The sequence below is a fragment of the Pinus tabuliformis genome, chromosome 7 (assembly GCF_031772625.1).
Source record: "Pinus tabuliformis cultivar Carrire ecotype Pingquan chromosome 7, CPIR1, whole genome shotgun sequence".
NCBI classification, from domain to species: Eukaryota; Viridiplantae; Streptophyta; class Pinopsida; order Pinales; family Pinaceae; genus Pinus; species Pinus tabuliformis.
Genome location: NC_142293.1, coordinates 1,425,027,413 through 1,425,054,945, shown reverse-complemented (window position 1 = coordinate 1,425,054,945; position 27,533 = coordinate 1,425,027,413). Strand labels below are relative to the sequence as shown.

Here is a 27,533-nt window from a genome sequence, read left to right as displayed (position 1 = left end):
TAAGAATTAAAGATCCAAAGAGCATCATATACACTTTTTACTATTAAATACTAGATACTACAACTATTCATATATGATAATTATTTAAACATATATTTTATATAAATAGTTTATTTTGTTTTTTTTTAAGGAAAGAAATTAATGTCCTTCTTAGCCTTAGGGTTAGAGTAAAAATTGCTGGTATTAAGCTAGCCCACAAGTATATTCAATTAAGATTCTACAAGGCTTAAAATGAATACAACAATATTCATAACCACAAGCCTACCATTACATAGGCATTATAGCTCATCATGTCACGAGCCGACATTTAAACTTGGATACTTCTTTAATTGAAACATTTTTTTTTAATATAGTTATTTGAATTTTAAAATTTGAAGCATCATACTCTTTCCATAATTACTAAAATTTACTATTATATCAGAGTTTGAATCTGTACCTATACTTTTATTAGATACATACATACATGTAAATTTATAATAAATTAAAAATATAATTTTAAAACATTTTATTTTTCCATAAAAAAATATAATTTTAAAACATTTTATTTTTCCATAAATAAATAAATAAAAATATATATTCAACCAGATTTCAAAATTTTTGAGCAAGTGAGCCTGATATTTATTACTCTCAATGCTACAAAACTCCAGTCTTCTCAATCCTCTCAGTCCATGGGAAGTAGAAATTGGACAGATTCAATGTGAAGCAGAAATTAGACAAGTTGTTAATTAAAAATTAAGAATGGTGTAAGTCAGCTGTTTGTCTACCCATAAATACTAAAATATACTTAGATATACATATTATATCCCGGTTTGAATTTGAACATATACTCTTATTAGATACGATTTTAAAACATTTTATTTTTTACTGAATAAATAAATAAAAATATTATATTCAACCAGATTTCAACACTTTTGTGCAAGTGAGGCTGCTATTTATTACTCTCATTGCTACAAAACTCCATTCTTCTCAATCCTCTCAGTCAATGGGAAGTAGAAATTGGATAGATTCAATATGAAGCAGAAATGAGACAAGTTGTTAGGAATTAAAAATTAAGAATGGAGTAAGTCGGCTGTTTGTCTACAGCATCCATCAATTTTGTTGCAATTGATCTGGCATATTCACACGAGCCTTCATAGATCTGCAAAATAAATTAGTGCGGTAAATATATGTGTCATATAGTATTATAATTGATATTCAGAATTTGAAAATATATTATTATGATTATATATTATAATTATCTAATATCCAATGCTTTGAGTGCCCAGAAAGTATCTAGCCTAATTTATTTTTGAATAAATTGGAAAAAAAAGGAAACGAAAAAAAATTGTTAATGAAAATCAATTATTCATCTGAACTTATGAAAACAAATAATAAAAATCACAGTTCCCACCCGTCCATATTACATCCCACTCCCAATAGTTGGCCATTAAAAGTAAACATGATGCTTAAGTTTTCGAATTAAAATTTCTTAATGAAGTTTTCCCTATGATTTTCTTCCTAAAGTGAAATTTCTCAATGAAATCCTCTGGTTTGAAGTTTCTGTTGGATGTATTATTTCTCAATGAAGTCCTAAGGTTTTCTTAATGATATCTATAAAGTTGATAGATTTGAGGTTGCTGTTGGATGTATTATTGGATTGCAATTTTTTCTTTTAAATTATTTACATTAAGCATTTGGATCTGCATTCATCTTCAGGTTTCGAATCTAGATACAAATTTTAAACAACCATCAACAAAGATGTTTACTGTGAAGAATTCTTAGGAAAACTTGCAATCCAATATATGAAGCTTTCGCTATGATAGATAGCTATGTAGGATTGAATATATTTAGGAAATTAGTGCAGTACCTTTGTATTGAACGTGAAGATGTAGTGCTCGCCGATGTTAGCACCATTCGCACTAAGAATTTCGAGGTGGAGCTCATGGAGGACGAGGGACACACAGAGTAAACAGCTTCGGCGTTTCCTTTGAATAAGTTTGATATTTACTTCGTTGTCCACTATGCGAACATCAACTTGTGTTCCATCTTTAGATGTTCTTTGTAACCAGGAGCTTCTGAGTGAGCCATTTGTAAGGAATTTCTGATCCTGCCCACACTGTAACGCAGATTCTTGCTGTGAAGAACCTTCGACAAGATCATGGCTGATTTTGTGCCTTTTACTTCGTCCGATGCATGAAGATCTCTTCTGTTCCACAAGTGTTTTCATTTCTTGCACCGTACGATGTAGCTCTTTTATGTACTCTATGGCATCTCCAACTATGGAAGCCCTGTCAGCCTTCATGCACATTAAATTTACAGTTCATCAGAATATGCAAACCCTGCAAGATAACTATAGTTTTTTCATCTACAGTTTTGCCAGGCTAAGTGCAATAATAATCCATGGAGTGCTAGCCATGTGAACATGCAATAACATGAAGTACTAAACATAAATATAATGATAACAAATAAGAGGACATATACAGGTACTGAAACATGATCAACTGTAAGATAAGATTGGAAACTTGATGTTGCACATCTTAAATTAGGATAAATATAAAACAAATTGCACTATTTCCTCAGTCAGGTTTTCCACTTCGAATCTGTCGAAACTTGCAGAATTTTTAAAGAAAATTTCATTTGCAGTTTTGTTTGTTTGGATTGCTAGTAAAGTTTTATTTTTATTTTGTTGCATGTTTAATAGAAGTCCTTACCATCAATATCGAAGAACAAATATTCCAACATATATGCATTTTATTGTTACACTGCTTCGTAGATAATGTGTGACATTCTATAGCTATGTATAACATGGTTTTACAGACTTTCTATTCAGAAACTTGCAGCGACAACCATTAATGGAGGTAAATCACAGATGGTCAGAAGCCATGAATCATATAGGTAATGTTTCAGAAAATTTAAGAGATGCTTCTCGATATATGAATGATATCCCGGTATAAATTAGTGAACTGCACCTCACTCAAGTGAACTGGAACAGAACAACCTACAGAACTGTAACTCCTTCGACGTAGATCCACACACACACATATATATATATATATATTCTATGTGGTTTACCACTGAAAAGTATTAAGAGAAGAGAATTGAATATGGAACCTCTAACGACAAGAACTACCAACTAAACTAACCCTCAGACTACATCCAACCATATATATTTCAACATATATACATTTTTATTTCTACCGTACTGCATAATGTTTATAATTTTATAACTGGTTATATATATTTAGGCATGTAGAAATCTGAGGTGGTGTACATAAAGAAGGTGGGAATCCTGCAAGGACTGCCAGCAGTGGGGGCATCATTGAATCATAGATGGTCATAGGTTATGAGCCGTATGAATCAGACCAACATCCGTTATTTTGATGGTTATATTGAATGATCAGTGACAGGAATATATCACTCTCAGAGGAGGTACATTTGGGTGAGTACGAGCTATTGCCAGACCAAGGAACGAACAGAATGCTTACAGCTAGCTCCACCGTACCCATTGTTCTCTCGTCCTTCAGTGGAGCCTCAGTGAATCCTGGTTAGTGGATGGAAATAGCATTTTATAGGAATAATGTAGGCACATTAAAATACTTACAGTACTCTATTATCAAATATACACAGACTGAAAATATATTGTGTGCAAATCCTGTCTTTTTCACAAAGCCATAGAGCGATTTGCAGCTGATTACTGCTATATTCTATTGTTATTTTACTGATATGGACATTTAATTATGTCGCATAATGGTTTAATATGGTGACCTATTATAGCAAATTTGGTGACATTTAATGTTTGAATGGCATCTAGTATCTTCCTTGGACCTTCAAAGAAAAACAGTTATTGGGCATTAAGAGACCTCTACAAGATTTGATCCTGAAGCACACGAGTTATAGAATGTATTTCAATTTTCAAGTGTTAAGAATCAATGAAAGAACAAGTGACTTCCAGTCTTCCTTCTCGAGTGCCATTTGAGCAAGTTTATGGAGGCCTATAAATCTTAAACAGATCATATCTGAATATCCTCACAGACTGAATTTGAAGGTTAACAATAGCTATTGGAGGACTCTAGCCTACATACACAGATTGCTAAGAACTGAACAATAATATAATTACCAAACGAAAAATGGGTCAGTAGATGAAACTGCCAGAAAATGCAAGCCAATAATGTATTCAAACAAAACCTAGTTGATAACTGTAATTTCCCAGTGTTCTCCAATACTATGTTTTATCAGCCATGATACTACAATATTCAAGTCTATTGTATTCAATTCAATGAGCTGAAGAAAGGTACCTTGGTAGGATTAGGAACCAGAGTTCGCAGGTTCTGATACTTCTCATTCAAATACTCTCGTCTCTGCCTTTCAGTGGCGAAATGATTGGCCCCCCTAACTTCTCCTTTGGATAAAGACATATCACGTTTCAAGTCAAGAATAGAATTAGTAAACTGCCTTCCAGCTTCAGCTTCGGCCTGAATGGCTGCTTCCTTCTCATCCATGCCGAAATATGATCTTGAGGGATTAAGTTGGTAGTTGTGAGAATTGAGTGTATGGAGCATATCCCTCAACAATGGTGGTTGTGGAGGATTAAAGGAGAGCTGGGGATGGTTGGAACTAAATGAGATTGCTGAACTGGGCACTGAACATCTGGGGAGCTGTAATAACTCTAAAAGCTCTGGAGTAGGATAAGCACTAGTACTGGCATTACTGCTAGCAAAGGATGAGATATGGTTTCCCTGATCTTGAATGTGAAGCATGTTTTGTTGCTGCTGCTGTTGAAAAAGTGTGATCTCTTGCATTTCATGAAAGTTAGCTTCCCATGAATTAGCTGTGGCAGAGCCATTATTTGACTGCTGCTGTGCTGAACACATTTCCTGGTGGAGATCTGTGTGTTGTTGCAGAACATCCGGAATTATTTGACTGTTGTATTCCTGTTCTAATTCAAAGTTAAGCTGCTGCTGAAGGTCACTCCCTAACATTCCAGCTTCATCTGAGAAATTGTTCTCTCCAGGTGAAAATATTGGTAATCTTAAAAGTGGTCTCTGCAAATTTTCTTCCAAACCCATAATGATAGAAGAGCTGGACAGATCAGCTGGTAGCATATTGCAACCAGGCTGGGGGTCAAAATATTCATCATACATGGTGGAAAATAAATCCTCTGGTCCGTCACAAGCCTCCCACTGCATCATCAAGCAATACAAATGTCATCAATCAGCTATGGTGTGCAAACGAGAAGAGAATAGCGATACCATCTAACCCTATCTGAAAGGGAATAAACTTGTGAAAGACATCAAACACAATCTCTAACATTAACACAAATTTTCCCTACATCTTTCTACCCAAGTTCCTCTTTTAAGTCAACCAATTCTCACAGAACGCAATTTGGATCTCGTTCCATCATCAAACATTCCAAGTCTCCCAGGATCACGCCGGGAAAAAAACATGCAATCAAATTGAACAGAATTCCTATATTTTGCTTACAGGAAGAGAATCTTCCGGGAGAAATTGAAGAAACTGTTGAACAGCGTCGTCACTCAGAGTCTCCCAATTGTCAGATCAGCGCTAATATATAGGAGAAACATGAGAAGAAACAACTGAGTCCCAAACAAATCAAAAGCTAAAAAGATTAGCACATTTGACTTAAAGTAAGGAGGGTAAAGAGCAGGAAGGACGGAAATGGATGGGAAGTGGGTGGGCACATTGGACCATGGATAGAACTGATCACATTCCGTTACGCGTGAGAATTACATATGCCAACATAGAGTTCCATCAGTAGAAACTGGAATGTCCTCACCATCAATATATATACCATAACCAGTCTGCTACACCTGTTGCTAATCCTTAATCCTTTGGGATTTATGGCCATGAAATCAGGGGACCACCAGAATATTGCAGGTGCCCACACTGTTGTAAGGTAGGCAGGTATCCGACAGCGATGGCAACTTTAAACAATAAATAACGGGCACTCAAATTTTCATTTCTTTTCCGTATCATTTTCGATTAAATTTGATAACAAGCATAGATGGAAATTTAAACTTTCGTTAATAAAAAATGATTAACTAAAAGGGATTGTAACATTAGGAACTTTTATTTAATTAAGAATAGGGTTGCATTGATTTGAACACTCATCTTTAATATGGATATTTTTAGTATCTTCACCATGAATTTCCAAAATATCTGGCTAAATTACTGTTTTGAACCATGTAACAGACTTACAAAACAAAACCCTAACCCTTGAAATCCAAAAACTTATCTTACTGATAATTAATACTCATTGCACATTTATTTGACATATTCATTTACTGATTTATTTATATTCTTGTCAATAACTTGAGTGCTGCTTTGGTCCTCTTTGCTTCGAACTGTTCAGATTCCTTCTGGCCCCCACTGTCGGTCCTTTCTCGGTTAACAGTATCTCCGTATTCTGATATGCTAAATGATTGCTTAAGGTAGAATTCAACAAACATCCAAGTACTTGAAACCAGCAGCTTTTTAAGGGTGCATAATAACCGGTGCACAAAAGTATTTTCTTTTTTCTCAAATTTATTTGCCGATGGGGCAAAGGAAGTTGAAATTTTTTATATTTTTATAAGTTTTTTAGGCTAAAATTTTGCTGAAACTATTTTCGAGCAATTCTGAATTGATTCGAGGTTTATTTTTAAAATTCAAAGAATAAATTTATCAAGATTAGGGTTTGATTCAAGGGTTTTGTATTTTAAAAATTTGTTGAAGAATTTTTTAACCTAACCTCTTGAACTTCATACTCTGATATATATTATATAGAAGAATCGGAATTACATACTTTCAGCAACGGAAAATCAGACGAAACAAAATTCGGTACTTTTTTTCTGATGCAGGGGTTTCCGAATTTCCGAGGTTGCATATCGGTTTAAAGATTAAAAAAACCCTAGAAGAAGCAAAGCAATCGCCAGATTCAAGTCGGAAATTATTTTATCCAACTTCTGTTAGAATATATTATATGCGTTTGTTTTGGGATCGCCGTTCACGTAAACGTGATGATCCCATCTGAAGCGGGCACAAATGATTATAAAAATCGCCTCTTAATGATTCCATGTAACGGGTTTTGACTGCAAGTGTATCTGGTCAATATGAACATCATTCCTTCGTGTTAAAATATGCCAACCATGCTCTTTACGCTCTTCTTCCCCTTACTCTTATTTTATTCTCTAGTTTGAGATGCCATGGGAGGTTGAACAATGCCCACGACGCCTCCTAACCCACACCCAATTCCATCAAGCATCTCTGTACTTATATTTACATGCCAACAAACTCAACGGCTCTGGTAGATTTCACGCCCAATTTCTTAAAGCAAATTTCTACTTATGTAATTGAATTCCATTTTAAGTTGCCTCATTATTTTGGATTCTGTGTAGCAACTTCTCAACTGTCAGACTGAAGCTTTTAACAGAACTTCAGCTATTCAGCTTTAACATTGTTTTTTTTTTTCGAATTTTGAATTGGCCAACCTCAAGGTCGTAGCAACTTCAGAATTTTCTATTGTTCAATTCCCATTTTTTATTTCACCTGCCTAGGATTCAGATTTTTTCCTCACCCTACCTCCACAAGGAGTTAGACTACCAATCTTGAATCCATTAAGTTATCAAAAGTTATTTTTCTATGGCTTTCCATCTACTGAAATCTCCTGGAATTTTCTATGCCCAAAATACCTCTAGATATAAATATCAAACCCACTAATTATCCTGTTCAATTTTCATGCAGTTTCAATCTTCTAATAGAATTTGTTTTCACTGCGTATTATATTATATTGAGTTTAGTAGTTTGTAAAGATTATCCCAATTCTTTTATTTTTCTTTTTCTCAGTATCACTTTTTTATTTCTCTTTTTCCCTAGATAAGTTGCAGTAGATTCTACATAATTCCAGCGGTTCCATAACTTTTTAAAATATTAAATTTGTTTACACTTAAAAAAATAATAGAATTACAATTTTTTATTATTTTAATGTTAATATTATTATATATTTATATAATTATTGTGATTTATGATTTATGTTTATAAATTTAATAAACCATTATTGAATAAAAGTGACTAAATTAACCAAAAATAAAATAAAATAAATATATCAAATTATAATTTTTTTTTTAAATTATCACAATTATATAAATTAAAGGGTTGATAAATTACATTAATCTATAATAAGCATCAAACACAAAACTTATGGTACATCTCAATTTGTTAAAATTTAAAAAATCATAAGAATTAATTAAATTATATTTTTCCCCAATGGGGTTGTCTTATTGAGAGGGGGTGGGGTTTCGTGCCCGTCACCTTTGCTGGAGTAATTGCAATTTAATGAAGGACACGCCTTGTGTCTCGCATGTATGAGCATGCATGCCTCCATTTGGCGGAGGGGCTATGTATTGGAAGGAATGAGAGGTTCAGGCATTTGCAAAAGGTGGAGGGAAGGGGAGACAAGTCTCTTGTTGCCCTAGTGCTGATGTTTAGAAGAATTTGTTGGTGGTGAGTCTTGGGTTAGAAGGAAGGTGTGGGGTTTCATGCCCACCACCTTCGTTGGAGTAATTGCAATTTAATGAAGGAAGGACACACCTTGTGTCTCGCATGCATTCCTCCAGTTGGCGGAGGGGCTATGTATTGGAAGAAATGGGAGGTTTAGGTGTTTGCAAAAGGTGGAGGGAAGGGGAGATAAGTCTCTCGTTGCCCTAGTGTTGTCATTGGGAAGAATTCGTTGGTGATGACTCTTGGGTTAGAAGGAAGGACTTGGTGCGACCTAGAAGTAAGGATTCGCTCAAAGCTAATTCATTTTGGTCTTATGCAAAGAATGTTGGTGTTTTGGTGTGGATTTGTGAGGGGTTGACGACTTGCTTTTGGAGCTTCTGGCTGGTATTTGGAGGTGATAAGTTGTATACACTTGTGTTGGACACACTTAGGTTAATTTTTAGCGCCCTACTTGGTGTTTCTGTAATTCTAGTTTTCCTAGGTTATGTGTCTCAGTTGTTATTTGTGACGAACATTCTGGGTATTGGGACCTCTATCGAGTCTATAATCTCGTTTTGGTTTCAACCTTCAAGCCAGTCTCATCGTGGAAGAGTGGGTACTTGGGTCTCATCGCTTGAGGTGGTATGTGTGCTTTTGCATGTAAAATTGGTTATATGTTGTGGGCTAGGCCAGGTTAATGGTCTCCGGGTTTTTGTTTTCAAAGTTTTTGGGGTCTTGGTGTGTTGTTTGATTTCTTCAATGGTAAAGGAGGTTGGGTCTCAGGTCGAAGAAGCTCTCTCCTCACCCTTGTCTAGTGGGTTCTCGACTAAAGTTAGGTCTTTTTTCTGGTGTTATTGTGAGGAAGTATTTTGTTGGTTTTCGAGTTTTATTGGGGAAGGGTCGAGTCATCCTCTATATTCTTTTGCAAGTAGAAGAAAACCTTTCAAAGGAGAACCCTCCTGTGACTCTACAATGCCTCTAAGGCTAAGCGGGAGAAGCATGAGAGAAGGAGGTGGAAGATCTCATCCAGGCTAGCGGAGGGCAAATCTCTTTTCCCATGACTTTATCAGGGCCTATTTTAATGTTATTCCTCTGGAGACCTATTAGGAGATTCATGAATTAGAGATAAAAGCGGGAAAAGAGAGATGATCTTTCTCTAACTCAAAATTACTTGAAGACATGTCAATGTGGGTTCCAGATTTTGGCAACACCAAGGGAAGGCAAAAGTAATATTTAAACTCAATTGTGCTCCACTGGAAAATGAAAACGCTTCTAGGGCTGATGTTAAGGGAAAAGCAGGTAGAAAATCATAATATCTTTGTATCTATTAAGGATGTGAAGATAATGTTGAAGAACCTAAGGATTTGTGTGGACAAAATTGAGGAATGAATGATGCACGTCAAAAGCCACATAGCTTGTGATTCTGATGGGGAAAAGAAACTGAACCCTCTTGGCTCTAATGCTCGAGCCTTGGCCAATATCTCCTCTTCGAAAAATGAATAGCATGTGGTGGTGGTGATGGGCTTCTTCTTGGCCTCGCTGATGTATGTTCTAGTATGTTTAAGTCCAAGTGTTGGCTCTTCCTTCTGAAAAATGATGTCAACATATGGTTTGTTGTCATGTGCTTCTAAGTTTTGCTTATGGTCCCACGTCTTAGACCATATGGTCAAATTTTGTTCCTGAGGCGTCCTAGGGTTGGTATAATGTTTCTTGGTTGGAAGATGCGTGGGGGAGTACGAGGGGTTGCTCCTTGTGTTGGATAATGTTGAATTCTCCCTATCGGTTGATGGCTAATTCTTTTTTGTGTATGGTTTGACACCCTTTGTGTATCTATGTGTTGGTGATGTCCGACCTATAGCTTGTGCTCTGGCTTCTTTGCTCGACCCTTGGTTCTAAGTTTTTGATGGCTTCCTAGTTGATATTTGTATTGTGGTCTATTTGTCCAGTGTCATTAGTTTATAACATAGTCATACAACATTAGAGTCTAAGATTTGCTTCCTCCATCTGGACGTTAGTTGGTATATGATGTATCTCTAATTACTGAATGTAATATGAATTATTTTCATTTAGCAAAAACAAAAAAAACTAATCTATAACTTTATTTAAAATAATTACTATTGATGTCCATAGGGTCTTGGATAGACAGTGATTGGGTGTTCTGTTAAGACACTCCACTCCTTGATGTGAAGTCACCAGATCAATTCGTCACCCCAATCGGGGTAATAAATTGGAGATGTAGTCTTGCCAAGATTACAAAAAAAATAACTATTGATAAAAAAATGAATATGTAAGTTAAACATATATACTTTTTAAAAATATATGCAACAAGATTTTTAACCAGATTCTTAATTAAATAAGCTTTGTTACAATACCATAGATTATCAATATCACACACCCAAAAAAACATAACTGAATGACACTTGTTTATATCACATTTTTTCAATTAATGAATTTAATTAAAAAGAAAAAAATAAAAAGCACAACTACTTTGTTGTGTGAATATTATAAATTATTCTATAGAGGTTGAACCCATGCCATCCATTTAATAATTATTGATAATTAAATTAGAGTTCTGAATGTCTTGTTCTAAAACAAACATGATTATTATTATTTAGATATGATTAATTTCTTTTGATACAATTCCATAATTATTATCTAAACATTGTTCACTAAAATTCAGATTTTGAAGGAAGCATGACTAATAAATTATATCATACTATCTTCTCATACCAACAATATTGTTATTACTAAGTTTCTTTGGCAAGACTTTAGCAATCAATTTTCCTCTTGGTCACTATCACTTTAACATTGACCAATACAAGTTATATTGTTTAACTTTGAAAAATAAATATTTATTTTTCAATATTATTGAAAAAAACATTTTTCAAACATTTGATTGGAACATAACTTTGAAGGTCTTATTGAAACCTTTGTGCCATGTGGATAATTGCCTTGGTTTTTTTTTTCCATAATTTTTTTATGTAGTTGCAATATTTATGCCATGGTTTTTAAATATTTGTGCAATGATTTTTCATTGTTAATATTCATAAGAAAACATCTAAAATTAAAATTGTTAAAAATAGTTCATATTCACCTAAATAACCTATTTACCATCACTTATTGTCCACCATAATTTAAGCAAGTATTTGCACAAAAATGAATAGGAAGAAGATGAAAATAAATATACCTATCTGGAGTAAAAGTGTAAATGTGCAATCCTAGTAGTGGTCACTACCCACCAAAAATTTATGCAAGTCCTTATCCCTCAGTAAGCAATTAAAAGATGAAGGTTTTTCATGTTTGAACATAAACAATTTTGTTTATTTTATATAATGTTTTCAGGATATAAAAATAATAATATTTTGTTCATATATTTAAAACAACATGACAAACAAAAGAAGTTTTCCCCAAACAAATAAATTCAACTTGTATACTACATGGTTCATTGATATAGTTACGTCCAATAGCCCTCACCTTACAATTTTAGAATTTAAACTATTGTATTAACTCTTTGGATGCACATTTTGTTTTTGGTTTTATTTGTTTCCCACTATTGAATTATAGTTAATGCCATTAACACTGCAAAACATTAGATTCTTCATTGATAGTAAGTATTGATATGAGTATTCCATTATGGGTTTTTGAGTTTTCTTTTGAAAATGTCTTATAAACATCTTGGGTTCTTTCATTCATTGTGAAATATATGTACAAAGCATTTTTTAGTGTTGTTTAATTTTTTTAATGTTTCTTTGTATTACAATAAGTTTTTAAATTTTCTATTCCGTCATATATGGTTTAGGGTTGTTTTGGTTCTATAATACGTTTGATATTTTCAGTAGCAAACAACATTTTATCACAATTTTTCTTTCTATAAGCATCTGGGTACTTTGTGAATTGTAGTCTTATGGTATTTCTGACTTCAATTGACCACAGAAGAATTTTGATAGTCACATAGGTTGTCAAATAGATGTTTTAGCTAGTTTGGTAGAATATAGAAGAATTTAGGGTTTGATATTGCCTTGTATGCATATATCATAATGTGCTCCTATGGAAAATATGAAGATAACTTTGTTAGACGGCAAATACTTTTCATTTTCTTGGGTTGTAATGTTTATGCAAAGAGCGTTGTTGTCCTAGGTGAATTGGTACCCACACTTTTCCATCTGTTACATTTGTGACATCTCTAGTAGATTTAAAAATATTTTTTTGAAACTTTTTAGCAAACATTGAACACAACTATTGGACAATACGAAGATAAATTTTATTAGAAGGCAAATACTTGTCATTTTCTTGGGTTGTAATGTCTATGCAAAGAGAATTTTTGTCCCGGGTGAGTTCGTACCCACACTTTTCCATCTGTTACATTTGTGACATCCTTGATAGATTTAAAAATATTTTTTTGAACTTTATAACAAACATTGAACACAACTATTAAATATTAGGTTCCAAATGATTTGATACCATCTCTATTTAAAAGAATTTTCTCTATCTCAATATATTTCATTACAAATTAATTGATGTGATGGATACATGAGCAATTATAAGAGTAAATATTGTTACAATATTATTGCAATAGGTTTGAATCATTATGTTTACACAGTGTGGATTAAAATGTGAATATTTCTATTTATGAGGTGCAGAGTTGAATATAGATGAATATAGCTTACTGATTGTTTTTCATATACACTGTTATTACACTTCACCTGTCTCAGTGTGTTGAAAAATGTAGCAAGAAATTCTCAATTTGATTTTGCCTTGATTAACTTGAGAAAATTTGAAATTCCACATCAACAGACAACTTGGATGATGTTAACTTGTGTGACATGTCTTGTGTCACCCTGTTTACTCAGTAAATTTGAGTTGGAGGGTTAGAGTTCAGTTTTGCATGTGTGATTTCTAATTTGTAGCAATCAAGGTCAGTGATCTCAGGTTGATTTCAATTAAACTACTTCCAACTTTTGGAGGAACTAGTGGAAGGTTAGTTAAGCAGTGGGACTTTAGTCAAACTTAGTGATCATCTATTTAACTGATCAATCAACCCAAAATAACTATTGCATGCATAGAATTCAAGTTACGCAGTTGAGGTGGATATTCCAAGGTAGTGTAACATCAATTGTAGACTAGTATTAAGTGTACAGGTGTTTCATGTAGTCAAATGATCAACCTAAGGAATTGTGCAATTCAATTTTAGGAATTTCCTAAAGAATAGGGGCCTAATTCTTCAAGGATGAAAAAAGGAAATAAGAGCTCAAGCAAAGGAAAATTTTGACCAAGTCTTGGTTAGAGGCGTTAAGTGAGTAGGGAGATAGGTTGTGTACTTGTAGGTTGTGCTCAATTGAGCAAAGCAATTGTAATACATCTATATTCATGGTTTTTAGCAGATTATTTTCCCCAAATAAAAATAATTGTTGCATGTGTGTTATTTCTTCTTGCATGTCTAAGATTTTTGTTCTAAATTGTGAATTAATGTCTGTAGAGCAGTAAAGTAGGTTTGTGTCTTGTGATTTTGATTAAAACTTCATGAGCTATTGAAAATATACAACCTAATTACTACATGGTATCGGAGTTGGATTCACATTAGAGCTGGAAATTTGAAGTTGTTTCTCAAAGGTTCAAATTTGAAGATCAGTGTAGTAGGATTTCTTCAGAGTTGAGAAGATGGACTTCAATGGACTAATGCTAGAGTATGGCTTAGAAGGAACTTGAAATTTTGTTACATGGAAGGACCACATGGAGGCAGTATTGGAAGACAATGGATTGCTTTAATATGTCAAGATAGATATGCCAATACCACTAGAAGTTAATGTTAATTACCTTGCACAGCAGAAGAAAGATGTAGCCAAGGCGAGGAGAATAATATTGAAGGAAGTACGGGATCTTATTGTCTCGAATCTCCACAAAAAAGAAACTTTGTGTGCGATGTGGAAAGTACTGACAAAATTGTCCTAAAATAATAATGACCACAAGAAGCAAGTACTCAAGGATAAACTTCAAAGTATCAAGATGTAGAAGAATGACACTATACCGTAGTATATGAGCAGGTTCACACAATTTTGTGATGAACTAGGTGGGTTTGATGTTACTGTCCCTGAAGATGACTTGGTCAACCTAGCCCTTATGGGCCTTCCCAAGAGCTGGCATAACTATCAAGGTTTGGTGAACAAGAGGGAGAAACTACCAAATTGGGAGTGCTTATGGTTTGATTTGGGACAGGAGGAAATAGGCAGAATACTGTAGATGGGACTTCATCTAAGGGAGACGATGAAGAAAGCTTTGCATTAGATGGAAAGGAAAAGAAGGGAAAAGGGAAGAAATCCCAATCCAAATCAGAATCTTGTGAAGGGGGAAAGAAGAAGTATTTTTCCAAAATTAAATGCTTCCATTGTCATGAATTCAGGCACTATGCCACAAAGTTTCCACACAAGAAGACAAGCAAGAATACCTCAGGAGGAGGAGCAGGTGAAGCTTTGGCTTCATAGTTCGAGCTTGAATTTACCCTCATTGCATTCATGGCTAGCACAGTGATGGGGAGTGTGTGGTACTTGGACTGAGGTGCATCATTCTACATAATAGGGAATAAAGAATTTTTCAGTGACCTGGAGGAGAAATATTTTCATATGCACATCGAGATAGGGAATGCCAGAAGGTATAGAATGATCAGGATTGGTACAATCACCTTTCAGAGGGAGTCAGGCTCCCCCCTCAGGGTCAAGGATGTCATTTTTGTTCAGTGCCTAAAGAAAAATCTCATCTATGTTGCAGTTTTGGAAGACTGTGCTTATGATGTGATCTACAAAAAACGAAAATCGTTCTTGTGACACATAGCCACAGGACATGTGAAGCATATTGAGGTTCATGTGAAGAGATTTTACAAGATAGATGTGGTGGATTCTGCTTCATTGAGCATAAATGCAGAGAAGGTGTATATTCACAATGACAATGAACTTTGGCATAAAAGACTTGGCCATTTACATCATGGCGCTTTGAGGATCATGTAGCAAATAACCACAAGCCTCCCCAAAGGATCACTTGAGTAGTAGGATGTATGCAAAGGATGTACTTTGGGGAAGTACACAAAATCCACATTCCATGATTGTGACAACAAAGCATATGGAATCCTTGAAAGGATCCACTCTGATGTCTGTGGACCTTTCATGACAACCTCCACTCCCATGCACAAATATTTTGTCATTTTTATTGATGATTTCTCACAGAAGTGTTGGATCTTCTTCATGCGGAAGTAAGATGAGACATTCTCCAATTTTGTAGAATTCAAGACACTGGTTGAGAAATAAATAGGCAAGAAGGTGAAGGCTCTCAGGAGTGATAATGGAGGTGAGCATATGTCAAATGAATTTAAAAAAATTGTCCAAAAGAAGGAATTCAACAAGAGTTGACAACACCCCACAACCCATAGCAGAATGGGGTGGTAGAGAGAAATAATCGTAGCATTTTGGGAGGAGCGAGGGCGATGTTTCATGATCAAGGCCTAACTCTGCATTTGTGGGTTGAGGCATGAAACCCAATAGTCTATTTGTAGAACCAGAGTCTTGATCAGATTCTGGGCATGATTATACCAAAGGAGGCTTTCTCAGAGAGAAATTCGGATGTGTCACACTTCAGGGATTTTGGAGTCTCTACTTACTGCCATATCTCCAAAGAATCAAGGAAGAAGCTAAAGCTAACAACATAATTGGGGGTATTTATTGGTTAAACAAAAACTCCCCACAAATACCTTGTGTACTTTCCATCCCTCAGAATGAAAATTGTGCGAAGGGATGTAAAATTTAATGAAGATAAAGTGACGTGGAGCTCTCTTGAGAGGGAGGTTTAGATCCCACCAGAAGAGGATATTTTAGCTCCAAAGGAGAAGCCTCCAGAAGTTGTGTAGAAGCTACAAATTGAGGACCAGAGAGCGGATACATCCATTCAAGTAGAACCATCTAGAGAGGGTAGGAAGAGGACCAGGGAAGATGAGAGACTTGTGTAGGATGCGAGGGAGAATGTGGGTGCTCCTTAAAATCAGCACAGGAAAAGAAGGTCACCAGATCAATACACTAGCTACATGGCTCTAATGACTAAGCTTGTAGAGATTGAGCCATCCTATTTAGAGGAAGTAGTAGAGAAACATGTATCAGTTGATGCAATGGTGGAATAATACGAATCCATTGTAAAGAACAATGTTTGGAAAGTGGTCCTAAGACCAGTAGATAAATCTATTGTGGGTTTGGGATGGATCTTCAAGGTAAAACATGCATCAAACGGAAGCATAGAAAAGTACAAGACAATATTTGTGGCCAAGGGGTACTCTCAAGTTGAGGGGATTGACTATGAGGATACCTTTGCTTCTATAAGAAGGTACTCATCCATTAGATGAATTCTTACTCTGAGTGCACAGATGGGGTGGAAGATCCACCAAAGGGATGTAAAAAAAACATTCCTCAATGGAGTGATTGAGGAGGAGGTGTACATAGAGCAACCAAAAGGCTTTGATACTTTTGATCGAGAATCTAATGTTTGCAGACTCAAGTGAGCGTTGTATGGTATCAAACAAGCACCTCGTTCTTGGTACACCATGATTGATAGATATATCACTAGTTTGGGCTTCACCAAAAGTGAAGCAGATGCAAACCACTACCATATCTTGGTAGAAGGTAAATTGTTGATTATTGTCTTATCTGTTGATGATTTTATTTTAACTGGTGATGAGAAACTAATTAGATCTTGTAAGGAGGACCTTGCAAGGGATTTGAAATGAAGTACATGGGTCTCATGCACTACTTCCTCGGCTTGGAAGTATGGCAAGGCGATGGGGAACTATTTGTCCTTCAGGGAAAGTATGCCAATGAGATAATTTAGAGTTTTCGCATGGACAGTTGCAAACCCATGGAGACACCTCCAGCGACCAAATAGAGGAAAGAGGATGCCACTTCAGGTGAGGAAGTGGATGCTACTATTTATTGACAGTTGGTGGGTTCACTAATGTATCTTGTGAACACATGGCCAGATATGTATTATGCAGTCAACCAACTGAACCAAGTTATGGCTAGGCCAACCAAATTATTTTGGAGGGCATATAAGCATGTTTTACGGTACCTCAGAGGCACTACCCAATTTGGAATATTGTAAAGACGGACAGAGGGAGTGAATCTATGTGGCTTCAAAGATTTAGATTGGGCAGGGGTCTAACAAACCAAAAGAGTACATCAAGTGGAATTTTCAATGTTGGGTCCATAGAGGTTTCTTGTTACAGCAGGAAGAGAATATTTGTGGCACTCAACTTCGCAGAAGTAGAATACATTTCTTCCAGTTAAACAACATGCGAGGCAATCTAGATGAGAAAGATACTTGTCAAATTGTTTGGTCAGATGATGGATCCATTTGTGATATACTTTGTAATCAAAGTTGCATCAAGCTCTCTGAAAATATTATTTTTCACGATTGATCCAAGCATATAGATATCTGGTATCACCATTTACGAGACTGTGTACAGATGTGGATAATGTTGCTGCAATACATTCTCACAAAGGAATAAGACGCTGACATTTTGACAAAGGCCTTCTCAAGAGCGAAGTTCTAGTTCCACGGGTGCATGTTAGGGGTGGTTGATAATCCCTTTCTTGTTGAGAGGGAGTGTTGAAAAATGAAACAAGAAATTCTCAATTTGATTTTGCCTTGATTAAATTGAGAAAATTTGAATTTCCACATCAGCAGACAACTTGGATGATGTTAACTTGTCTGACATGGCTTTTTTCACCTAGTTTTCTTAGTAAATTCGAGTTGGAGGAGTTAGAGTTCATTTCTGCATGTGTGATTGCTAATTTGTAGCAATCAAGGTTAGTTATCTCATGTTGTTTTTAGTTAAACTAGTTCAAACTTTTGGAGGAACTAGTGGAAGGTCAGTTAAATAGTGAGACTTTAGTCAAACTCAATGATCATCTCGTTAACTATTCAGTTAGCCCAAAATATCTAGTGCATGCAAAGAATTCAAGTTACCCAATTGAGGTGGAGATTCCAAGGCAGTGTAACATCAGTTGTAGACTAGTCTTGAGTATAGAAGTGTTGCATGCAGAAAAATGGTCATCCTAAGGAATTGCACAATTAAATTTAAGGAATTTCCTAAATAATAGGGGTCTAATTCCTCAAGGAACAACACAAGGAAATAGGAGCTCAAGCAGAGGCAAAATTTGACTAAGTATGAGTTAGAGGCCTTTAGTGAGAAGGGAGATAGGTTGTGTACTTGTAGGTTGTGCTTAGTTAAGAAAAGAAATTGTAATACGTCTTTATTCATGGTTTTTAGTAGTTTTCTTTCCCCGAATAAAAATACTTGTTGAATGTGTGTTATTTCTTCTTGCATGTCTAAGATTCTTGTTCTAAATTGTGAATTAATGTCCACAAAGCGGTAGAGTAGGTTTATGTCTTGTGATTTTGATTAAAAATTCATGAGAAGTTGAAAATATACAACCTAATTAGTACATAGATTTGGTTCAAACCTATTGTTGTATGTTTTTTATAGAATAATACAAGACCAAATTGAAAGCCCTAGTTGAAACAACTTTTTCTTTTAAAATAGAGAACTACTGAGGTGAATAATACTAGAACATGAATGCAATTTATTTTGCATGAAAGCTCAAGATACACAACCATGAAGCAAATATAACCATCCTTGGGAGATATATAATCCTGCATAAAAAGGGAAATAACCATCGAGTTAAAAAAGCATGATCTGCAAAGATATTCTTGAATCAAAATAAAACATAAATTAGTAAAAACTGACTACTATTCATTTCTCTATGGACATTTTGAAAAAAGCTATAATAGAGCAAGGGTAAAATTTTACCCTAAATATATTTTCCCTATTTTAGTGCCCAAAATGACAATAACTTTTGTTTCACAATATTCTTAACCAATCATGGGAAACAATAGGGTAGATAGTCATTCATTGTTGAAATATGACATGGAGATGGTTGGAACTATTGATCAGAATGATCCTAGCTTGCTCCTCTAGGACTTGGTTAGCCATATTACATTTTATCATATTTATATTTACCTTTTCATCTCCAAGCCCTCATGGTCACCCTGATTGATATCACCCTTCTACTACCATTATTTTGAAATATTTGTGCAATGATTTTTATTGTTAAGCTTCATAGGAAAACCACCTAAAATTAAAATTCTTGAAAATGCCTCATACTTAGGTAAATAACCTATCTACCATGAGTTGTTGTCCACCATAATTTAAGCAAGTATTTGCATAAAAAATGAATAGGAAGAAGATGGAAATAAATATACCTGCTGGGAGTCATTGCGTATGATTATTTATGTGTTCTTCGACACTTTAACATGTAGGAGTAAAAGTGTAAATATACAAACTTAGTAGTGGTTACTACCCACGAAAAAATTATGCAAGTCCTTATCCCTCAGCAGGAAATTAAATTTGCTGCTTCATATATCAATTTGCATTTTTTTTCTTCTAAAAACATAGCATCCACTTAAGTGGCAAGGACTACGCTACTCTGCAACACTTGTCTATATTTTGTTATTAGTCCCTGCTTACACAAGACTCTAGCAATTGATTTGTAGTTTGCTTGTTAGTAGTTTAGATTTGACTTATGCAAAACATAATGTTAAACTTTAGAAAGAAATAATGTATTTTTTATTATAATTAAAAATAATAATTTGTAATCACTTGATTAGACAAACTTTTTATTTCTTATTTCAGTCTTAACTTTATTTGTCCTAGTCTAATCGATAAGATCATGTTTTCGATAATTGTCTCACTAATTTTTTTGCAATGATTTCTAAAAATAGTTACAATTAATACATGTTTCACTAATTTTTTGCAATAATTTTAAAAAACAGTTACAATTAATACATGTCTCACTAATTTTTTGCAAAGATTTTTGGAAATTGTCCATTAGCTAATGTTTTCAAAATCCAATCTTAAAAATATATTTTCACCATGATTTTTCAAAATATGTTAACACTTACTAACATCACTCATGTCATGGCTCCCAATTTAATCTCGATTTTTTAACTTTTAAAACTTGTAAGTACTTTATTAAGTAACATGTGAGGGAGTGACTTAATATTTATTGTTTATAATGGGTCAAGTAAATACTCATAGCTAACCAATTATAGACTCAAGCTTGCATCTCATCTCCCATAATGATCAAGCTAACTATCCTTCGTGCATGTGAAGTATTCAAAATCAAAAAGCTCATCTTAAAGGTTAAGGAAACACATATCCTCTTGTTGATCAAATACAATTGTAGGTATTGTGTAGTCTGAACCCATTGGCTATTCCACCTTTGGACTTTCCATTCGTTATTTCTGTGAAATGTAGGTATTGTGTAGTTTGAACGCACTAGCTATTCCACCTTTGCACTTTCCATTCGTTATTTCTGTGAAATGTCTTTTTATTATGTGTTTCTTGTAAGGATATGTTGCCTTAAAGTTAAATTGATGAGTGGTTGAGAGTATGAGTGCATCTTATTTTATCTTTTTGGTATTCCATTTGAGAAACACTTTTTCCTGAGCAATATCTTCATTCATTTACAACAACCAAGTAATACGTAGATGGAAACCTTCAACCGATTTCAGATTCATACTTGCAATTATTTAATATTAACCCAATTCTTTGATTTTTATCATGTTGATGCTGGAAATAGCTTGTAACATCTCCCTCCTTACTAACATTTTCTTTTTTTACATGAATAGTTTTAACGCCAAACGTTTAGCAACCTATAACCATTTGCTATCATATAAATATATATTCTTTGGTTATGGGTGACAACTTAATTAATCATACACATTATAAATTTTAATGAGCCTTATAATTGTTAGCAATAGATTAATTTGTAACAATTCACACATAGTGCTTGATCAATACATTACGTCCCACACTTAATACATCTACAGATTGAAGGATTAATTTATTAATTGATGTTAACAACTTTCAACCATAGAGTGCATACCGTGCTCGTTTCTTTTGACAATGAATAAGTTTTCGTCCCGTACCAAGTGTTGAGCTGCAAACCATTGACATGTTGTAAGGTTCAGCCACCATATTAATGGTGCTCCACCTCGATTCTATGTCTAGGGTTTATTTGGATCATGGATCTGCCAAGGTTGAATCTAATGGTGGAGGTTGTTCTAAGGTGGCTGAGGTAACCGACTGGAGTTTTGGCCCCAACCGCCATTCCTCATTCTCACTGCACCTGCTTGGAGCTCTGCAATCTTTCCTTGTAGGGTTTGGGGTAAAAACTGACAACTGTTCACCACAGGTACATTCCCCGATCCTTACTAAGCCCTAGTTATCATCATCATAGTGAATTTAGTTGTTCTTTTTCTCTTGGTCACTGCAACCCTTTCTCACTTTACATTGTGGTTTACATGCTCAACTTCCAGCACCCACGACAAGTTGTCCATCGATGCCTCAATTGACTTCGATTACGGGTTCTTACAACAGAGTTCTTCTGTTCTTTTTGAAAAAAAATTCAATGGTTTTTAAGAGGGTTCCCCACATTGTTAGCTATGGTTGGCTTCCCTTAACAAGTAAGTGCCCATTTAATTTAAATTTCTCGCTTTTACCTCTACTGTCCAGATTTGAACCAGGTTAATCTATATGACACTATCAACTCACCCAATTTTGAATTAATTTAGGGCTAGGGTTTCATCATTATTCTATGTACCATCCATACTCGAACATAGTTATTTCATTTTGGTTATCCAGACCTTGGGTTGAAGGTTTTATCACTTGTTCAGTTGAAGTTGGGGTTTAGGCCTGGTTGCGAAAACTGGGTTATCCTTTGCATTTCTAAGGGAACTAGTTCTGTAATTAGAGGAGATACATTTTTGAATTGTTTACCCAACTGTGCATTGCACACTTAGAATTTTCTATTATATTTTTCATGAGTTGTATTTACTTTAATACAGTTACTGCTCTCGTTATATGTTGTTTTGATTTTCCTTTCAAGTTAATTACACAAACTATTCTACTATGCGTGTTGGGTATATCATTGTGTAATTTATGGCAAGAAATATGGGGATTTCCTGTGTAATTTATGGCAAGAAATATAGGAATAACAATCGATTTCTTTTATTCCTCAGGTGTGTTATATTCCTTGCCGCGACCAAAAGTGTTGAGGGTTCCTTTGTGGATTCTACTGATTTTGGGGTTTCATTTTCTTTGAGAAAACCCTGCTGGGTCCTTCTCACAACATAAATTATATTGTCATTGTTAAATTAGTGATATGGGTCATACTGCTAGTTCAGTCACAAACTGCTGTGAAGTCGTGTTGACATATATATGTATTGGCATCTCATCTTAAACAACTAATATTACTGTTATACTTAGTTATGTTTGGAGATTATTGCAATTCCAACAACACCATGTTCTCCATTTGGCTTGCACATGAACTATGATGGTATTATCTTGATTGTTAACTTAGTTTAGCATTATGTACTCCTTGTTTTATACAGGGTTGCTAACTGATAATAGTTAATTTGTAAATTATGTTATAGGAGGATTGTTTCCTCTTTTCTTTATAAACTTGTTTTATCTATTCAGAATTCTAGTTTATGTCATGAATACTTTTGCTATCTTCTGTGCTTACATTTTAATTATGAATAATTTATTTAAACACATAATTCTAGCCTCCCTTGGTTACTTGATTTTAGGTAACAATTACTTCAAATGCAAATAGAAACAATGTTCGTTCTCTGTTTATACATTTATATTACTAGAATAATGGTCATTCACTTTTTTGGGTTATCTCGTATGTTTTTAGATTACAATAAAATAATTGACTCTTATTCATTGTTCTATAGACAAATAATAAACTGTGCAGTTTCCAAGAAGATTTTCTTCCCTTCAATTTGCAGTACTTTTGTTATTTTCTGATCATTATCTAAAAATGTCATGGCCCAGTGTTATTATAGTCCTAATGATTGGCAGAACTCGTTTTCCCTTGAGACCCATTTGGAAACGTATGGCACTGACCATATAGAGCATGATTGTTCTAGAAAGAATTTCTACATGCTAACTGGAACTAACCCTGGTTCATATAGTTCATAATAAAATATTTTGATTATTAACACTAATACATTTTTCCAGTTTCATATCAACTTTCCTATTATTGATACAATTTCCAGATAACAGTTAGTTTACTGTCTTTGGGCCACTACTTAATAAGTTTAAACACAATTTTATTAATTCCACTGGCTAAATCATTTAGTACATTAAATGATGGATTACAACCATATGCAAGATTCAAGAAAAATATAGCAACACGGTCAATCTATCTTTTTCATATAAGAAGTAATTATCACAAATGACAAATCAATACTTATCTTTTCTTACTGTCTGACTAGCCACAAGCCACCAGGAAAGGGAGTGCTCCACCTAACCTTTGAGAATAACTATCACGTCCATTCTCCCCCCAAGTCAGTTTCTTCCTAGAACAATTATTTGACAAAGACCATTCAGGTCTGTTCAAGGCATCAAGACCTTACCAGTCCAACCCAAGAAATTAGACTTACAACATGTCTTAAGGATCCCACTGGCCACCCACCAGCTCAAGGATACCCTAAATGGCAGTGTTCTGCCAACCTTCAACAACATCTTGTTTCAGGTTCTGAAGCTTGAAGCTTCTACTCCTCTCTTGGACCTCCTTCCACTAGTACCAAGTCTCCAAGGTTGCCTCAGGTTTTCTTCCCTCTCACCCTCTTGGCTCCCTTGTCCCAATTGAGATTATTTATCTCTCGGGAGAAGAATAATTATTTTCTAACTGTCTGGTGAATGAAACTCTTGTAGAAATTTACAGGGTAAGTTCCTCAGATAGAACATCAAAGGAAACTGCTCACAAACATATCACAGATCAATACACTAGTATTATTGACGTGGTTAAAACCCTCAAAGAGGGAAACAATCCATGGCCTGAGCCAACGCGGCCAATTCAAGAAATTTATTAATAAAATAAAGAAATTTTACATAAGCTTCTCTCATGAACAGTCACCCTACAAATGACCCTCCATGCTCTTTAAATAGAGATCATGGACCAATCGGGTGTTAAGCCATAGATCAAATGTCGGTAATATTAAGGAGAGAATGAACCATCAGATCACTTCATGTCTATAATATATCATGATCGTCGGATTGTAAGTTAAAAGAGTACATAGTAAAGAAACACACTTTACCTAACTCTACACTAGACCAAGTTATACTTAACTATTTCCTGTGTCGAAATATCCTAACATCCCCCCTTAAGAACAACTTGGGATAGGATTGAAGGATGTACAAATATGACACAACAGGAGAAGGAAGGATGCATTAGAGCCTATCCCCCCTTAGTGACAGCTTCCTGAACTCCAACCATTTAGTAAACTTCACCTTTGTGAGAGCCTTTGTAAAGATGTCTGCAACTTGATTATCAGTTGAAAAATATTGCACTTCAAGAACATGGTCATGAATGAGCTTTCTGATGAAGTGCATGTGTAGTTCAATGTGTTTTCTGTGCTGATGTTGGACTGGATCTTTGCGTAGTTGAATGGCACTTTGCTTATAACACCAAAGTGTAGTCGGATGCTGCTACTGAAAGCCAAACTCTGACAAGATCTGACGAAGCCATAGGGCTTCCTTACTAGCTTCTACGGTGCCACGATACTTTGCTTTTGCTAAAGAAAGAGAAATGGCACTTTGTTTCTTGCAAGCCCATGTAATAGGTCTAGAACCAAGAGTGAACACATAACCTGCAGTTGACTTCCGACCATCAGGGTCACCAACATAATCGAAATCAGTGAAACTAACCAATAGAGGAGATGCTTATGCACTATAATGAATCTCAAACTGAATTGTACCCCGAACATAGCAAAGTATTCTTTTATTTTCTTTCCAATTAATTTCATTTGGGTTTTTCATAAATCAGGCAATAAGGCCAACAACAAAGGAAAGGTCAGGACAGGTATGGGTCAGATACAAAAGTTTTCCTATAAGCTGATGGTATAAGGTAGCATCAACTTCAGGGGAAGTACAAGTGACTGAAAGTTTGGCTCCAGACTGAAAGGGAGAAGGGGTTGGCTTACCGTCTTCCATGTGAAAGTGGCATAGAAGATCATAGGCATACATGAACTGGGAAAGGGAAATACCTTCCTTGGATTGCAAGACGTGAAGACCAAGAAAATAATGCAAGTGTCCTAAGTCTTTTATTTCAAACTTCTTTTTAGGGCTAGCCTTCACATGGTTTATAAAGTTGGGATCACTACCAGTAAGGATAAGATCATCAACTTAAAGAACAAGAATGATAAAATACTTACCCACTTTCTTGGTGTAGACAGTATTGTCAGAATGACACCTAGAAAAGCCAGTATCTAAAAGAAAGTTATCCATTTTGGCATACCATGCCCGAGGGGCTTGCTTGAGACCATAAAGGGATTTCTTAAGCCGACATACAAGGCTGGATTCTGTTTGTATAAATCTAAGAGGTTGTTCCATATAGATTTCTTCATGTAAGTCCCCATGCAAGAAGGTAGATTTAACATCCATCTGATGGATTTCCCATTTGAAAGAGGCAACAAGGGAAAGAACAAGGAGGATAGAGTTCATTTTTGCAACAGGGGAGGACGTTTCAGTATAGTCAATGCCTTCAACTTGTGAAAAACCCTTAGCAACAAGACGAGTTTTATGTTTGTTGAATTGAGGCTTTTGTGATCCATATCAAGTTTTATGAGAATATTTTTTGGCATAAATCACATTATAATACATTTGTCGATGCGTTTCAAACCAATGAGTGTGGTTCATCGTCAAGACAAGTTGAAGAACCATATCATGGCTGCATGTTAAATAGGGAGAGCAGATCTTTCAACGGCTATGTTTGACTCGGAAACGACTATATTGGACTGGGCAACTAGACTGGACCAACAACTATATTTGACCATGAAACGACTAAATTTGACTAGCCAACCAGACTGGACCAAGGGATAGGGACATGGACTAATATTATATTTGATAATATTATTTAATTATAATAATATTATTAGATAAATAATTATTCAATGTATTAATAGTGTTTAATATACGTATGATCAATATTATTAACATAATATTTTTTAATGTTTTGAATATTACTAATGTCTAAAATAATAACCTTATGAATGCTATTTATGAATATTTATTTTAATACTCTTATGTTAGCCATGTTTATTATTTATGTAAAATGTTAACTATATTTATGTTAATAGGTTAATAGTAAAATATTAATAAATCTAGGGATTATTAATATTAATAATCTTATAGACGTAGATAGTATGGATTTATTATTACTCTTAATATTCCTAAATGTATAACTATAATAATAATATTATAAAAATAATTATTATTATTATTATTATTTAATAATAATAATTATAATAATAATAATAATTATTATTATTATTTAATAATAATAATAATAATAATGATGGTTTGTATAATTTATTAATTAAATATATACTTAAATCATTAAGCTATCTAATATAAACTTAAACTTTCTAATTAAATATAATTTTTAGATCAATAATAATCTATAATAGACAAAAAAAAAAAATTGAACCATTAAGTTAGTTAGATAATGAACCATCTAATAAATTTAAAGAAAAGAATATGAGGGAAATTTCCCTAAAATGACTAAAACCAAAGAGGAACTAATGAGAAAGAAAATAGTATGTTTATCAACTTTTCCATCTGGTCCAAACTTAGTTCTGTAAACCCATTTGCATCTAACAAGTTTTTGTCCCTTTGGAAGCGAAACAAGATCCCATGTATCATTTGCCAATAATGAACAATATTCTTCATTCATAGCCGCATCCCAATCTGGATGGCCTAAAGCTTCTGCAAAGGTGTTAGGATCATAATTTGTTGAAGCTTGATCCAGTAAAGAAGAGTATCTATCGAAATGAGAATGTGTACGTTGTTGATTGATAGGATCACCTGCAAGAGCACCTGCTGCATCCCGAGTAGCACGAACCCATTTTGGAAGCTGAGGAGCTGAAGGAGGATCCTAAGAAGGTGGGAGACGATTGTCAACCTCATTGTCATCATC

The 27,533-nt window shown here is 34.6% G+C and overlaps 1 protein-coding gene across 1 annotated transcript in view; it reads right to left on the bottom strand.

Annotated features, from left to right (window-relative positions):
• Positions 1–887: 887 nt before the first annotated feature.
• The window catches only part of LOC149253024 (transcription factor bHLH91-like), a 73,351-nt gene continuing 46,705 nt past the window's right edge, over positions 888–27,533 (bottom strand). The window contains exons 2-4 of the mRNA XM_089454343.1: positions 4,275–5,159; positions 1,847–2,275; positions 888–1,138 (exon numbers count right to left, since the gene is read on the bottom strand). Coding sequence (XP_089310469.1) covers positions 1,043–1,138; positions 1,847–2,275; positions 4,275–5,159 — 1,410 coding nt within the window. The 3' untranslated portion in view covers positions 888–1,042. The remainder of the gene's footprint in view (positions 1,139–1,846; positions 2,276–4,274; positions 5,160–27,533) is intronic.